The 17,077-nt window shown below is 49.7% G+C and overlaps 2 protein-coding genes across 12 annotated transcripts in view; both read right to left on the bottom strand.

The window, feature by feature from the left end:
• The window catches only part of Bmp8a (bone morphogenetic protein 8a), a 30,831-nt gene extending 25,343 nt beyond the window's left edge, over positions 1-5,488 (bottom strand). The window contains exon 1 of the mRNA XM_050161188.1: positions 4,952-5,488. Coding sequence (XP_050017145.1) covers positions 4,952-5,276 — 325 coding nt within the window. The 5' untranslated portion in view covers positions 5,277-5,488. The remainder of the gene's footprint in view (positions 1-4,951) is intronic.
• A 5,730-nt stretch (positions 5,489-11,218) lies between these two features.
• Positions 11,219-17,077, bottom strand: part of Macf1 (microtubule actin crosslinking factor 1) — a 329,723-nt gene continuing 323,864 nt past the window's right edge. For 8 of the 11 annotated variants that reach the window (XM_050161305.1, XM_050161307.1, XM_050161311.1 and 5 more), the window contains 4 exons: positions 16,494-16,705; positions 15,888-15,998; positions 13,284-13,413; positions 11,219-12,662 (listed from right to left, as the gene is read on the bottom strand). In XM_050161305.1, coding sequence (XP_050017262.1) covers positions 12,406-12,662; positions 13,284-13,413; positions 15,888-15,998; positions 16,494-16,705 — 710 coding nt within the window. In that variant the 3' untranslated portion in view covers positions 11,219-12,405. The remainder of the gene's footprint in view (positions 12,663-13,283; positions 13,414-15,887; positions 15,999-16,493; positions 16,706-17,077) is intronic. The other 3 variants (XM_050161313.1, XM_050161314.1, XM_050161315.1) reach the window with 1 other exon arrangement.

Genomic DNA, 17,077 nt, shown 5'->3' with positions numbered 1-17,077 from the left:
TTTTTTTTTTTTTTTTGGTACTGGAGAATAAACTCAGGCCTAACACAAGGGCTCCACCACTGACCCTTGTCTCTTTTTTCTTTTCTTTTTAAAAAAGATTTATTTTTATTACTTATAATTGTATGTATGCATGTCTGTCTGTCTGTGGGTACATGCCCTGGAGTGCAGGTGCTCTCAGAGGCCAGAGGTAATTAGATCCCTTACAGCTGGAGTAACTGGGGGTTGTAAACAGGCTGACATGCTGACATGTGTGCTGAAAACCAAATCAGGTTCTCTGGGACAGCAGCAATCTCCCTATACCCTAAGCCATCTCTCCAGCCCTGGTTCTCTCTCTCTCTCTCTCTCTCTCTCTCTCTCTCTCTCTCTCTCTCTCTCTCTCTCTCTTCCTTCTTTCCTCCCTCCCTCCTTCCTCCTCCCCTTCCTTCCTTTCTTCCTCTCTCTCTTTTTTTCTTCCCTTCTTTGAGACAGGGCCTCAGTAAGTTTCCCAGGCTCATTTTGAACTCAGAATGCTCCAGCCTCAGGTATCCAAGTACCTGGAACTATAGTCATAGAACAGTTTTACTCAAAACCCTCCCAAAAGAACCAAATATCCATTAAGAAAAAGAAAACAAAGATGGTCTTGGACCATTGATGCAACTCTGAAGAATGATAGAAACAGGAACGTGGGTGGCTCTCAGAGAAATTCGTGGAGTGGGTTAAAAGGTGGCGTACTGCATGATCCCATGTCTGTGAAGCTTAGAAAGAGGCCAAAAGACTCGGGTGACAGGAATCCCAGAAGTTGCCTAGGGGGACTGGTTGATAGAAGTAGGGTTCCCAGAGGAACTCGTTATCTGATTGTGGATGGTCTGAATTTTATGTAAATGAGCATGGGAAACTTGTGTGGATGGCAGCTGTATGGGGGCACAGCGCAGAGTGCGGAGGAACTTCTCTGAGCCTCGCTCGCCTGAGCCAGCACTGTGCATGCAAATGCGGGGACAGATGTGGAGGTCTGGCTGCGTGGTCAGTGCTGCTGTCTTCTCACTCGGCCCCGGAAGCCCCTTAAAGATGAGTAGCTCTGGGGCTGGAGAGGTGGCTCGGCGATTAAAAGCACTGACTGCTTTTCCAGAGGACCTGGTTCAATTTGCCAGGAAGTGACCCCGAGGTCAGTGGTGAGAAGGTGTCACCCTCAAGGTCACACGGCTGGCAGGGACAGAGCGGGACCAAGGCCTGGTCTCTCGTGCCCTCAGATCTGGTCCCCATAGTTCATTGCTGCTCCTGCCCTCAGCCATCTGAGGTCTCGGGAAGAAAAACTCCTGGGCTGGGAAAGGGGCTGATGCATGTGCAGATGGCTCCATGTGGTCCTGCTGGGCTCTGCCTGTTGGTGATAGTTGTGCCTCAGTTTCCCCATCCAGAACAGAGCTGCCTGCCTGTTTACAGACGTGACGTCCTTCCCGCCTCCTTTCACCCTTGGGAAGGACAGGAGGACCTGAGGCTACCCCGCCCAGGAATGGAGCTGTGAAGCCAGCAGGTGCCAAAGAAACAGAAGCAAGGTTCAGGGCTTGGAGGCACCTCGTTTTTCTGATGCTATCACAGCAGACACGGACAGAAACAGAGGCCCACAGAAGGGAGGACGCATGGCAGAAACCAGCAGGGACTGAGGGTGGATCGGGAGGGGACAAGAGTCGGGTCCGGTGCTGAGAGTACCAACTTAGCTTGGGGCTCTCCCTTCTCCGAGCACAGGGACACCAGGGACAGGAGTCTGCTGTCACGCTGCCCCACAGGGTCACAGACATTGCCATCCTGGGATGCTGGTTCCAGGACCCTGACCTTCAGGCTCAGACCTGGGCTTGCCAACAGAAGACATCAGTACGTGTGTGATACATGGGGCCTGGTACTCAGCAGGTAAGCAATCATTCTAAGATGAGCATAATGGCGCACACCTTTAATCCCAGCACCAGGGAGGCAGAGGCAGGAGGAGCTCTGTCAATTGAGGGCCAGGCTGGTCTACATAGGGAATTCCAGAACAGCCACAGCTACATAGTGAGGCTCTGTCTCAAATAAACAAACAAGATCACTCTAGCTGGGAGAGTTTACTGCCGTGGCCAGTGTAGGTCACTCACAGTGAGTCTGCACTCAGCAAGGACCTGCTGTTAATTCCACAGATCCTACAGGCAGTGGTTGGTGGGGAAACAGGATTTAGAAACCATCATCATGGGTGTGGCCTAAATGCTGTGTGTCCCTGGCCCTGCTACTTATCCTCTCTGGGACCATGAAACTGGATGGCCTCGTGCTCTTGCCCCAACCAAATGAGAAATAGAAGGACGTAAGGGTCAAAGGATAACTTTTCTTTGAAACACAGGACACACAACCTTTGGTTGGCTTTTAGAATCTATTTCCAGGTTTCAGTATGCATGAGACACAGACACATGGGGTTGATTTCCCTCCTTCCCTCTCTTCCCCTTCCTCCTTCCCATCTCTCCTCTCCCGTCTCCCACTGTCTTTCTTTCACTAGGGCCTGTGGTTACTCTGATGCTCTGGATGGCTTTACCTGCGATTTAGCCCGGGCAGTCCTCCCGCCCCAGCCTCCTGAGTGTTAGGGTTAGAGCTATATATAATGCACCACACTCAGCCATACATATTTTCTTGCTTTCTTTGCACAGCTGAGCTGCAACTGGAAGGGCTGGGGGTCGGCAGTGGCCTGGCTCCTGACCACCCTGGGGGTCGGCAGTGGCCTGGCTCCTGACCACCCTGGGGGTCGGCAGTGGCCTGGCTCCTGATCACCCTGGGGAGCGACAGTGACCCAGTTCACACTCTTAAGTGAAGGGAAGCTGCTTTTCCGCTCCTGCTCACTTGTCAGTCAGTCATACAACCTTGAGGACAGGTCACTAGGGGGTCACATTTATTCATTTACTTTTCAGACAAGGTCTCACTATACAGCCCTGGCTGGCTGCCCTGGAACTCATAGAGATCCTCCTGCCTCTGCCTCTGGGGTGCTGGGATGAAAGTTGTGTGTCATCATGCCTGGCCAAGGAGTCCCATTTAAAGGGACAGGTGTTAGGCTCAGAGACAAGGGACTTCCCTAAAGTTGCACTGCAGCAGCAGCAGCAGCAGCAGCAGGTCCTGCTCTATTCACAGCAACAGCTCCCTCCAGAGCTGTTCGTGTTTTGATCAGAGGATGGGGGTGGGGTGCAGAACACGGGCTGGGTGGTGATTCATTCCAATCGGCAGCTTCTCTGGGGACATTCTTGGGCAACTCTATCCTTAGTTCTTAGTCCTAAGCCCTGGGTCAGCCTGTCCTAAGGATGGAGAGGCAGTTACAGCCCCACATACGGTCCATCCTAAATTCCCACCCTGCCCTCTAAACAGAAAGGCCGTATCTGGAGCCCATTGGCTGCAGTGCCTCCTTAGAGCTGGGCTATTGGCTAAATAGCTGCCTTCCTACCTCTGCCACCACCAGCTCCGGGTGGGAAAGAGGTTTGGGTGTCTTTTCTTCCTGCCTTCTGGCAGGAAAACAAGTGCCTGAGGACACACACCCTGCTGTCCAGTCCCCTGTGTTCCTCTGCCCATCCTATCAAAAGCTCTCCCCATCTTGGAGGGAATATCGCCAACATGAGCACTGAACGCTGAACTCTTTCAAGGCAGTCACTGCCTCTCTGGGTCTCCCTGCCCATCCCTGGGCAATGGGAGTAGAGACTGTAGCTATTTACCTGGACAAGCTCTGCTGCCATGCAGGTGTGTGTGTGTGTGTGTGTGTGTGTGTGTGTGTGTGTGTGGTGACCTTGGAGGTTATTCAGACCCACCCAGGCCTTGTGTCTGCCTAGGCCCCCACCCACCACAAACATCAGCAAAGCAGGTGGGGACCCGACCAGCTGTGATGAAAAGGAATTCTGGAAAAGTACCTTTCAGACTATTAGAGGTAGGGGCTGGAGAGATAGAGGCTCAGTAGTTAAGGGCACCTGCTGCTCAGGACTTTCACTCCAGTCCCAGAGGCTCTGACACTCTCTCCTGCCCCCATGAGGCACTGCATGCACTTGGTACACATGCATACACAAAGGCAAAACCTCATATGCATAGAAGAAAAATATTTTTTAAAGGCGGGCATGTAGCTGGGGAGATGGCTCAGGAGTTAAGACCACTGATTGCTGCTCTTTCAGAAGACCTGTATTTGATTTTTCAACACGCACACAGCTGTCCATAACTGTCTGTAACTCCAGTTCCAGAGGATCTGATGACCTCTTCTGACCCCTTCCAGCACCAGGCAAAAATGTGGTACATAGACAGAGATGTAGGCAAAACACTCATACACGTAAATTAACAAACAAAAGACTGGTGGCCCTGAGGTCTTGAGATACATGGAAAAAGGAAGAACCACACTTTGGGAGAATAGACCCACAACTGCCTCTTGAATCGTTCACTGGCCTGAACACTCACCCTGTGCCAGACCAAGGTCCAGATATTCGGGCCCAGTCCCACAAAACTACAGTCACGGTCTGAGTCTGTCCACTCCACCTCCTGACAGTGCACCCCACCCACCCGCTTCCTGCTACACGGAAAGAACCTGCCGTCAGGGCGTGTGGGTCAGCTCTGGTCACTCTGATGATATGACCACAGGTTTCCACACTGAACTTTGCCCCTCTCTTCTGGACTGCGTTTATCACAGGGACAGTACCATAGCCCTCTGTTTACTCATCAGCATTCCCAGGACCAGCTGTCTTCCTGGGCCTAGGGGACCTGGGCATCACCAGATTCCCACTCCTGCCCGCCTTGGTGGGCAAACACCCTGGGAATCTGCGATAGCCCTCAGACCTTACAGCCCTGATCCCTACAGTCGCCTACAGCCCAGTGGTGCTGTTGCACCTTGACTCTCTGTCCCAGGGGGGCCTTGCACTACCAGAGAGCATCATCCCCAGATAGGCGGTCATGCCCACTCCGCATGGAGACTGCTGCCATGAGGGGCCCTCCACAAACTCACCCATATTGACGAAGCTCATGACCAGGTCAGCGCGACCCAAGTGAGGCTGTGGGGGCCCGCCGTCGTCGTCATCGGCCATGGCGTGATACAGGTCCAACATGAAGAGGGGCGCGGATGCTGGCTGCCGGGAGGCGGCGGGTGGTACACGGGGTCGGGGCCGCCCAGGCAGCCCGAGCACCGCCAGGATCTCTCGCTGCATGTCTCGGCGCTCGCGCGCTCCTAGGCGACGCTGGGGACAGGTGTGGGGGGGACGCGGGCAGTGGCCGCCGCCCAGGGCGCACAGAGCCAGGCCCAGCAACCAGAGCGGCCCCGGTCGCACGGCCATCTCGGACGCTCAGCGTACGCGCATCCACTCGCGGCCGGCAGGGCCCGGGAGCGACGCCCCGACGGCGAGGACCGGACGGTGCAGCGGGTCCCCTGAGTTCGCAGCTGTCGCGGGAGTTCTGCGGCGGTCGCGCACCACGCGCTCGGCAGCCGGTCGCTAAGCCTGTAGGTCCCGCAGAGAAACTTGGGCTCCCGAAGCGCAGACCCTCGAGTGTCCGGAGCTGGACCTCCCGTGGCCTCACGAGCCGGAGAGAGCTTCCTCGGCCCCGCCCCTGCCCGGGCCAACCAATGGGGCCTCGGGGGCGTGTCCGAGCCTGGGCAGACTCCGGTCCGGCGTCTTCGCTGCAACTGAGGTGCAGTGGTGGGAGAGCCTGGTGCGACCCCGAGGTAAGTAGTGGGCGGGCTGGGGAGAGGCCTTCAAGGGTGTCCTGGGTCCCCATCCAGCTTCCGGGGCGCACGCCGGGCTCCTTGTGGAGACGTCGGGGTCTCTGAAGCAGGCACCTGCGCCCTGGGGCGGGCGAGATCCTGAATTCCCGGGCAGCCGTGGGACCCGCCGGGTCGCCCTTCTCCTCCACATAGCGACATAGAAGGAGCCCAGACACATAGTTCCGGCCGTCTGGGCTGGGCTGGTGCCAGCCGTGCGGGAAGGTGGGGCACATTCCGTTGCCCTCAGCTGCCAGGGCCCAGTCCCCGCTACTCCTCGAGTGCCAGGCTCCTTCTCCACCTGGCGTATCCCGTTGATGATCCCACATGGATGGCCTCTGGAGCCTCCCAAAGGGGACACACCTTTGCTTAGCTCCTCATTTGTGACAGCCGCCAGCTGCTTGCAAGAAAGGAACCCCAGGAAAACTTTCTGACTTACAGGGCTCTCTGCACTCGGGCCTCTCCTGACTGCTGCTATAGCGTTGCCTCTAGGTTGTAAAGGCTCCAAAGCGCTCTGAAAGTGTCACTGAAAGGAATTGACCAGGAAGGACGGAAGTCAGTGGGAGGAAAGTGCCCTGCAAAGGGAATGACTGTGTCGAGGCTGGGAGTGTCATAATGGCAGGTAGCAGAGCTTCCAGGCCTATTCTTAGTGTTCACACACCATTACGGAGCACACAGTGGTCTTTCCTTCGTTCATTCCTTCCTCCCTCTCTCGCTTCCTCTCTCCCTTTCTCCCTCTCTCCCTCTCTCCCTCCCTCCCTCCCTCCCTCCCTCCCTCCCTCCCTCCCTCCTTCCCTCCCTCCCTCTCTTCCTTTCTCCCTCCCTCCCTTCCTTCTTTCTTTTCTTTTCTTTTCTTTTTTTTTTTCCCCCGGTAGGTTCTCACTATGTAGTCTTGGCTGACCTGGAACTTGCCCTGTAGACCAGTCTGGCCTCAAACTCAGAGATATGCCTGCACATGCCTGCCTCTGGGATTAAGACATGCGTTGCCGCGCCCCGCAGAACCTTTCTTTTTAACAGATGGGGAAACTGAGGCACACAGAGGTTAAGTGCCTTACCTCTGGTCACAAAACAGAGGAACTGAAGAGCTGAAAGGGGCTCCAGGGGAGAGACCATACAGAGCCCTGCAGGCGGTGGGTGCTACCTGTGGATTTGGGCCAGTTATGAATTCTCCAGTGTGGATTCAAAGTAAAAATCCAAATAACTGTATAATGGTCACCAAAATATGCTGAGGCGATCCTTTCAAAAGTTTGTTCTAAAATGTGTGTACTTCCTGTGTACAGTGTCCTCTCTTCTGAGGTCAGAAGAGGGCAGTGGATCCCCTGGAACTGGAGTTACAGCCTGTTGTGAGCCACCTGCTGCTCTGGGAACCGAACCCAGGTCCTCTGAAGAGCAGTCAAGTGCTTTTAACTGCCAAGCCATCTCTCCAGCCTTGTTTCAAGTTTCAAGAATCAGCTGAATTCTTCAAGTAATCATCCACAGCCTGTCTTTTATCCAACAGCCCAATTTCCATATTACTTCAAAGTCCCCATAAAGATAAAGAATGGCGGGGGAATCAGGAAGATCACTGCGAACTCAAGGCGGGAATCGTTTATGCGGTTCCAGAAGGCTAGGGCTGGCTTCACAGCTCCACAGTCAGACCTTGTCTCCAAACAAAAGCAAGCAGAACAAGGAGGAGGAGAGTGAGGGGAATGGAAAGAAGGGAGAAAAGGGGAAAGTGCTGGCTTTCTAAGGACGATGCTGCCAAGTAGCCTTTGAAGCTGCCCACACTGAGGTTAGAACTAGAATGTTGAGGGGCGTGTGGGTGGCGGGGAGACAAGACAGGGGCTGAGGTTGGAGACAGATGTAGTAATAGAGGAGGGACTGACAATGGGTCTCTAATATGACGGGGTGAAGTGAGAGGCTGAATCCACAGGGCTTGGCAACTGGAGAAGGCAGTGAGATGTTCTCCATATTATTTTTGTTCAGGAGCTTGAGTCTCCTACCCACAGTTCCCCCCCTGGTCCCCTCTCAACTCTGGGTGCCCTCTGCACCAAAGGCCACACCATACCACCAAGAACCTTCCACCCACCTGTAAGCCTCAGCTTGCATTCATTCTAGGCAAGGCTAGACTGTCAGGCTATTTACTACATACAGCCCAGCCTGGGACTGGTTCTTGGGTGGGCGGGTGGGGGGGGTCATTTATCTCAGCTTAGGAGCTAGCTACCTACTTCTTGTAAACTGAAACAGGGTTTAGCCAGCCACTCAACAGCCTCCACTAAAAATTCGGTTTAACAGTCATGGTGGGCTGCTCTACTGGGCTCTGACCCAAGACTCCACCTTTGAGTAGTTCCCACTATATATAGCAGGGCTGACCATCTGTGAACATGGTAATTTCAAAGGCAGAATAAAAGCTGTTCCTCCTCCAGAGGAGCTGGTGACAGTTCTGAAAGGGTAGAGCCGGGATGCTGGGAAGAGAAGGATTCCTCAGTGGAATCCCAGAACAGCAGAAAGTCTAAGGTGGTTCAAGTTTCTTCGAGAAGGTAGCATCAAAGTGTGGACTTTCTGGCTCACCTGCCGACTGTGATTTTGCTAAGATACTCAACTTTATCCTTAGGGGGGGGAACTCAGGATCATAGAATTGGGATGTGTAGTGAGAACTATCTAGCGTCAAGTTCTCTGTAATGTATGGAATGCTGGCAAGCATCCCATAAACGTTAGCTGTCGATGTAAAGCTTCAGCAGGCACAAAAATTGTATCATTTATGTCGAATGTGTGTGCAACATGCATGTGTGTGCTGTGTGTGGTCAGAAAACAACTTGTGGGAATAGCTGGTCTTCTCTTACTGTGTGGGCTCTGATTGAGCTCAGGTCTTTAGCCTTGGTGGAAAGCACCTTTGTTTGCTGAACCCTCTCACTGGCCATCAAACATGTATTTTTTTTTTAAAATCACATCTCAGAACTGTTATTATGGGGAAGAGGCTCGTGTAGAGGTTAGAGGATGATTTTGTGGAAGCCGTTTCCAACCTTTTTGTGGGTTCTGGGGATTAAAGGGAGTAGGTCTTCAGGCATGTGTGGCCAGCACCTTTCCTGCTGATTCACCTTGTCAACCTCTGCAGAATTTTAAGCCTCTTTCTTGTCTATTTCCCATGCCTTACACAGCTCCCTGTTTAATGGAAATAAGCTTTCTGTGGTACTACTGAGCCCCCCCCCTTTTTGGGTTATTCACTCTCTCTCTCTCTCTCTCTCTCTCTCTCTCTCTCCTCCCTCCCTCCCTCCCTCCCTCCCTCCCTCCCTCCCTCCCTCCCTCCAGGGTTTTTCTGTGCAGCCTTGGCTGTCCTGGCACTAGTGTTTTATACCAAGGTGGCCTGAAACTCACAGAAATCTGTCTGCCTTTGCTGGGATTGAAGGCATGCACCATCACCGGCCAGTTTCCGGTATTGTTTTTAAGATTTAGTTGTGTGCACGCACACATGAGTGCCTATGTCCTTAGAAGCTAAAACATTGAATTCCTTATCCTATGTGGGTACTAGGAACGTAGTTCAAGACCTGCCAGAACAGTATATGCTCTTAAGCCCTGAGCCACCTCTCCAAGTACTCCCCACCCTACAGGCCAGCTGAGCTTCATTGAATACTTAGAACCTAAGTCTCCTGGAAAGATAGTAAGAGCAGACAGTCTACCCTGGAGGGGATGCTGCTGGGCATCAGGAGGCAGAAGCCAATTAGGATGAAAACACTATCTTACACTAAATTCCAACAGCTTTTTAAGAAAAAGATTTTAAACTAAAAACAAATCTATTTAAATTACGTGTATGTAAAGCTGGTTGTGGCATATGACTTTAACCCCAGCACTTGGGAGGCAGAGGCAACGCAAGACCAGCATGGTCTACCTAGTGAGTTCCATGACAGCCAAGACTATATAGTAGGACCTTGTCTCAAAACCAAAATGAGAGCTGGGTGGTGGTGGCGCATGCCTTTAATCCCAGCACTCAGGAGGCAGAGGCAGGCGGATCTCTGTGAGTTCGAGGCCAGCCTGGTCTAGAAGAGCTAGTTCCAGGACAGGAACCAAAAGCTACGGAGAAACCCTGTCTCGAAAATCCAAAAAAAAACAAAAACAAAAACAAAAACAAACAAACAAAAAACCAAAATGAATAGGTCTGTGTGTCACATGTAGGTATGTACATGTGTACATGTGAGTGCAGATGCCTACAAAGACAGCCTGATAAGGGTTCTGGGAACAAACCCAGGTTCTTTGGAAGAGCAATAAATGATCCTAGCTTCTCTTCAGCCCCAGAAGATTATGAGTACATGTAGTATGTGTGTATGTGCCTGTTATGCACAGGTATCCATGGAAACCAGAAGATTCCCTGCAGCTGGACTTGTATGCCACTATATGCATGCTGAGAACTGAACCAAGTCTTCTCCAAGGGTAGCAAATGCTCTTAATGACTGAGCCCACTCTCCAAACCCAGGCCGACAGCTTTCAGGTCATCCAATTCCATGAAAGGAGTAAGTGTGGAACACACCAGGCTATGTATTTCCTTCAGTCTGAACATGTGACCTCACATAGCTTTGGCAAACATGCATTTACAACTTTGCCAAATTCTAGAATTTAAGAGGGGCATGTGGCCTGAAGGGTAAGAACACAGATCTGAGTTTGAACCCCTCATTATTCAAGTCAGTAGCTGGTTGTAGTCATGCCAGGGCCAGCTAAGGACTGGAAGGAGCAGAGGCATCACACTAACACAGGAGCCCAAGACTCGTCCCCAGAAGCATCCACCAGGCTTCACACCAGTGTCCTGAATACACTTGCTTCTCCATCTAGAAAACAAAGGGATCTGAATGGGCTGCCTTCCGGGACCGAGAGCAGACATCCAGTGGGCTCAACTTCACCTGACCCATCTTCCCCAATAGTCAGGTAGTGTTTTCTTCCTTCACGAGTCTGGAAACCAGCACGAGGGCCAGAGTGGCTATTCCTTGTCCTTGTCCACTGTGGACCATGTGGGCAAACTAGTAAATTCAAATAGTGAAGGATTTATATAACTGCAACTCTGTCTAGGTGAGCACCAGGCGACATGTTATCATCTGGCCACTGTGGGAAGGGGTGGGCCAGTCTATGATCACCCACCCTGCAATCAGCTCTTTATGGTGCCAACCGATCAGCTAGTTCAGCAGAATCAAGTTCTTTCTGTGCCACAGCCCTGTGTGTCCACTTGTGTCCATCCTCAACAGCGGTCTCAGGTTAGCAGGGTCACTACTCAGGCTTGTGAAGTTCCATCAGGTCACAGGAGTGTCATCCTACTGTGGGAAGTTTGCCCACTCCATACGTGGACAGTGTCCCTACATAGCTTTGAGAAAACATCCCACTCACTCGGTGCCTTGTTAAAATTAACAAGGATAAAACAAAGAAAAAAGTAATGAGTTCTATGATTTTTTTTTCATCAAGAAAACTCTTGTTGAATAAGTACTACAACATTTTTATGCCTTAGGGGTAACATTTAAATATAAAGTAGTGGTTCAGAATAAAGCCAGGAATTACAAAACATTTGTTACCGCAAGCAATTTTAATACAAAAGTGTGTCTTGTTTTTAAACAGTTCATTGGTAGAGCTTCAATTTCTGCCTCAATTAAAACCAATTGAGATAATCACACAGCAACATGGTCCGAGCTGACAAGGAACAGCAGCTAAAAAATAGGAGCCCCAGACAGCCCCCCTTCATGGTCACTTGGTCAGCTGACTTTATTACACACAAAAAGACGGAAGCAAACGGGACTGGTGAACAGGTGTGCTGGTGAACTCCGTCAAAGGATGAGCAAGTGTTTGTCTTAGGTCCACATTTCAAAATAGTCTTATGGAATTCATTCCTCAGTTTGTGGGAGGTTGATCGTATTAAATAAATAGCAAGAAAAGAAAAGAAAAAAGAAAGAAAGAAAAAAGCAGATAAACAAATCTGTAATTCACAGTGCCACCAAGGAGTCTCCCTCACCAGGGCCTGGGGCCTGGTGAGCACAGGAGTTACTGATGGCTAGGCTGGACAGTTGTTACAAATCAGTTTAAAACCCCAATGTTCTGAAGTTTCCTTTTACCCCTGAATCCTAGCAGCTATGTGCCTTTAACACCCAGTACTGAGACTTTACTTTAAGACAGTATTGCAATGAGCTCTTTGCTGTGTCATATGCAAAAGCTATCTAGACGAGGTTCTGTCTCTTCAGCTAAAATTCCATGACAGTAGAATGGAAATGCAATCTTAAGTGCCCTCTCCTTAGTTCTTGCTAATTGAGGTGTCTGTGATTTAAAAAGAAGAGTTCCTTAAACATTGCGGAATTCTTATTTTTTAATATAATTTATCTTGCTGATATAGCAAGTTAAGTTTATAAAGATGCATTTAGGAATACTCCTAAAAGATAAAGCAGGTTTACAACCCTGCGCCACATGAACCCTATTTAGGCTTTTCTTTTTAATACACATTTACGTCTTGACCTTTTGTTTTCCTCAAATATTTCATCTCTGGGCCCCATCCATTACAGGGTTACCAGGAGGCAAATTTTATCTACATAAATATTCACATGAAAATAGTAACTTACAAAAAGGAAAAAAAAATAAGGCAGCTTCATAACACAATTTTTCTTTTACAATTTTAACAATATAACTTCTCCCGTTCAGAATAAATATACACCCAATGTATGGAGCAGGATTCAAAGTGGATAGTGGTATGGGGTGCTTGTACAGTGTTATCGCTTGGGACCCGGAGTCCTGGGGGAGGCAGTGGTGGTCTTCTTAGACATGGTTGGAATTTTGGAAGGTTTGGTGAGCCCTCTTCTGGAGCTGCCCTGGCCCCCTGCAGCGCTGCTCTCAGAAGTGTCTGAACAAGCTGACTGAGTCTCTAGAAGGTCAAAGTCAGAGGCATCACTTCCTCTCCGGCTGCTGGCTCGACTCCCGGCCCGGCTTCCGGCCCGACTCCCAGGACGGCTGGCGGACTTTTTAGGGTCTGGAATGGAAGAGTTAAGCAGGGGATTTAATGGAGAAGGCATGCTATGAAAACACAAGTGACCGGAGGCCAAGAGGTTGCTGCTAATAGCACTTGATTTGCTGAGTGGCCTTGGGGGAAACCATGCCATTCCGGACCCACACTTCATCAGCACAGCAGGCAGTGAGCTCGGTCTGGTTTGTGAGGCTCCCTGTCACCCTGAGCAGCAGAAAGCAAAGCTGCTCGGTCACCGTGGCTCAGGGAGGTGAAGGATGAGGTTGCAGCATATGTGAGCAGATGGCAAACGGAGGTGCAGGTGGAGAACTAAGAGGTCAATTTTTAGGTTCCCAGGAGGAAATGCAGTCAGCCAGCTTCCACTTCCCCAGTTCACTAGCAGTCATAAAAACACAGCACCCTGGGAAAGTTGCTAACAGTTTGCATTAGCTCCAGTGTTGAGTGTAGGAGGTCAGAGTTGGCTGCACTGACAAGAAAAGCAATGGCTGCCCAAAGAGTGCAAGTGTCTTTCTGGGCAGGACATCAAGGGCTCATCCTAACACTGGCTCCTGAGAGGCTGACATTGCCCAATTCAAAGCAGCTGGGCTACTCCTCCCATCCTCAGCCCTGGGTATGGTGGGTACTTACCTGCCCGGTTAGTTTTGGCACCTGTGGAAGCTGGAGAAGAGCTATTGCTGGTGTCGCCAGCAAGGGATGTCCGGCTAGAATGGAAAGTTGGTGTTGGCCGTTTCAGCTTGCTGCCCGTCGATGGAATAACCTTCAAAATAAAAGGTCATATTTACTTGATAAAATCCTTGATAAGTATGCAATTATATTGTCTATTTAAAAGTCTCTTTATAGACAACCATTTGAAAAAGCAAATTAAAAGTCCAGGAAAACAAAGATCAATTCACAAAATGCCCTAGATCATAGATTTTTAAAAAAATATTCTCAAGAAGAGGTTTCGAGGTCCAATTAAAACCTTCGGAGTGTCTTCTAATGCCTGCTATTCCCTAGGAATGGCGGCCTTTCAGTGCTGTTATCCTGCTGATCAATCTCCCTAGAAATGTGAGATCTTCAATTAGTAAGACATCACAGCTACAAGTGAATGCTGGGTAACAAGAAGAGAAACTCGAATAGCCTGTGTCCCAGGGTGCTGAGGCAGCAATCCAAGCAACAGCCACCTGCCATCAGCACACGCAACAGATGTCAAGATCTCTTCACGAGACCCTCAGGAGATGAGGGATGGGTCCGGTCTCTCCATTTCTATCACACACCCTTCTGGTTCAGCCATCTTAGCTGTCTGGGCCTCCCTGTTATTTGCCCTATATCCTGGGAGGTCTCGTCCCCTTGTTCTTAACTGAGCCCACACTTACTGTACAATAACCTTCCTCTCCAAACACACGCATGGCTTAGACCATGTACCTCAGGGCTATGTTGACAGGGTCGAAGCTTTCTTCCACTTCTGTGTTTCTGCTTTTAAGGACAGCATTTTCACACCTGACGTACATATCTGCTCATGGCCTCTTTGTCCCACATTAAAGCATTAGTTCCATAAAAGCAGAAGCTTTTGTTTCATTGACGTACTTTCACATCTTTGCACCTACAACTATGTGGCTAAAAAGGACTCCATCCCACCTTGCTGAATAATCCTAACCTGAATAAGAGCTGCATCTTATAACTGCTGCTTTGCTGCATTTCTTTATGTGATTTTTAAAAATATCATACTGTTTTAAAAAGAACATTTTAAAGTCTGTTTTAAATATTACTATGACATGGTATACAATTCCAGTTTTTTCCTTGAAGTAAGTTGGGTAAATTGTTTTCCAGAACCTTTAAGATGCTTATATAGATAAGAGAGTAAAACACCCCATCTCATTGTGCAGGTTGAATTTCTTCACAAAGGAAAAGCAAAAGCGACAGGAAGTGATTGATACTCAAGCAGGAACTCTCCTGGCCACCAGGAGGAGCAGCACCAGTTCCAAGAGCTATCCTTCCTGAGCACTGCTGCCTGGAGCTCACAGATCTGGCGCTTCTGGACTGGTGTTCTAATTTAGGGCCTGGCCTGGCCACAGAGAACTTGCAATGAAGGGTTATATTGTAAGATAAGACAAAAAGGGCCATCTCAGAGTCCTATGGAGTCTGTGTCATGAGCAACACTGACACTTTCCACATTTGGGATTTCAACGGAGCTGGAAATCCAGAGGGAAAAAGCAAGGGCAAGCTAAATCTTAGGTTCTCGGGCAGTCAGCCGGATCTTAAGTTGAGACCACAAGTTCTCAGCTGGAGTTTGACCTGGGAGTGGGATAAGTCCACAAGCGGCTGTTCATTCACGGCCCTGGCTTCTGTGCTCAACCAAAGATGGCACCGTGCTTGGAGGGTTAGAGCCCAACATTCTCTGCAGGGGCTGAGAGATGCAAAATATGCTGCCAGTGCACAGCCTCCCTGCCCAGGTTTTGATTCAGCTTTCTTCTTTCCCTCTTTAGAGGCAGGCTCTCAATACATGGTCCACATGGGCTTTGACATCAGACCTACGGCCTCAGCCTTCCAAGTGCTGGGATTATAGGTGTGTGCTACAACACCTACCCATGTTTTGGTTCTCAAACACTCTTCCTCCAAAAGTGTTCAGGTATTTTAATGGCTCTATGTGAACATGCTTAACTGTTGGTATGTGTATTTAAATCAAAGCTACCTAAGCCAAGGAACCAAGAAGGTGGAACTGGAGCCCCAGAGCAGTGGCCACTTGTAGGGAAACTGTGCTTGACTGGAGTAGATAGCACCCATGCCTTGGACCCATGTGGCAGCACCAACCACCCTAGGGAGGGGTCTTGCAAATCATTCTCCTGTTCTAAACACATAGAACATTGATGAACATGCGCTGTGGTTTACTTTCAGGTGTTTATAACTCGTCTATGTAGCTGACATTTGGAGATTTCAAGAGACCTAATTACAAGTACTGTCAACAAACAAACAGCCAGGAATGACTGTCATCCTGAACAAATGTTATGCTTAAGAACTTATAAACTGCCAAGCAATCTTGTTTTAGGCATCTCTTACTCATCTCCAATTTTGTGAATCCGAGTTAGAAACTCCTGAAAACACTTGGCCAACTTGATCAATCAGCTGTGTCAGCAAGCACCCCAAAGATGGAAGAGACTTTGGCCTCATGTCAGGAAAAAGAGCTGGGCTGGTTCTTGGCATGAGTGAGGGCCTCTTCATGACCGTGTCCCACTCAGCAAAGCCATACTCTACCTCAGGGCTGAGGAGCTGGAGGTCAGGACAATGGCTGTCCCTGACATGCGTGCCAGCTTTACTGTTTACCAACCAGGGTTTGTCATAACAGCGAGAGAGCTGAAGTGGAGTCTGTGGAATGGAAATCCAAAGGGAAGGGCGGGAACAATGAAAAATCGAACAGAAAAGGGAGTAAATTGGGGGAGGGGGACAACGACACTAAATTTTAAAGAAACAGAAACAAATAAAATACACGGAAGTCCAATAGGCCGAGATGGAGCAGGTAGAAAGGTATTCTTCACCTATAGCTGGCTGTACCAACAAGCTCATCTGTCAGCTCCAGCTGCACAGACAGTACCTAGACTTTCCAAACCAGTGACCTAACTCTGGACAAGCTCCAACTCAAAATGGGAGTAAGATGGAAGAATCATTTCTGATATAACCAGCCTGAATGTACATTTTACAAAATCCCTCAAGGGTGGCGATCTGTGCACTGTGGGGTTTTGGGCAGAGTTGCTCTACGTTTTTATGTTCTTTTCCTTGCTAGTCTTCTCAGGGGCTGCCCATCAATGAACATCTACCAAGGTGGGAATGGGAAAGGACAGCACAAAGGAGGCCAGCACACACCTTGGTCCCGCTGGCTGGGGTGGCTGGAGAAGAAGGCATGGACGTGCAGCTGTGATTACTCTGACTAGCACTTGAGCTGGAGCGAGTAGGAGAAGCTGCTCGGGAAGATGGCTTGGACCTTCGACCCCGTGATCGGAATGGAGTCATTCCCTGGGATGCCCCTTCTGGCAGGATGAATTTTTCTCGAAGCTCTATGTTAGTTCTGCCTCGTGCTAAAAAGAAAACAAACACACATACATGCATATAGTCAATTATCTTAAAAAGGTATCTTGGATAGTCATACAGCTGCTTGACCCCACGATAACAGTAGGGTATGCATAGGTTTTATGCCACCTATGGATTCTTTAAAAACAGCTTTGTCATGTTCTGACCCACAGCAGATACACGGGCTAAGATCTTAGCTTGCTCTAACGAGCAAGCCTATCAACAGAGGACCACCCACTCTGCTGTCATCATCTGGCTTTGCTGCTATCCCCTGGGGTAAGCAAACTGTAGCTGCCAAGGAGATACAGATGCAATAGGACACAAGCCTCTGACCTTAATCAAACTCCTGTTTTCTCTCTCATAGACATGTGTACTTTTTG

This window comes from Alexandromys fortis, unplaced genomic scaffold, assembly GCF_014885135.2.
Source record: "Alexandromys fortis isolate MF-2015 unplaced genomic scaffold, M_Fortis_MF-2015_v1.1 scaffold_122, whole genome shotgun sequence".
NCBI lineage: Eukaryota > Metazoa > Chordata > Mammalia > Rodentia > Cricetidae > Alexandromys > Alexandromys fortis.
This window is presented reverse-complemented; position numbering and strand designations above follow the sequence as displayed.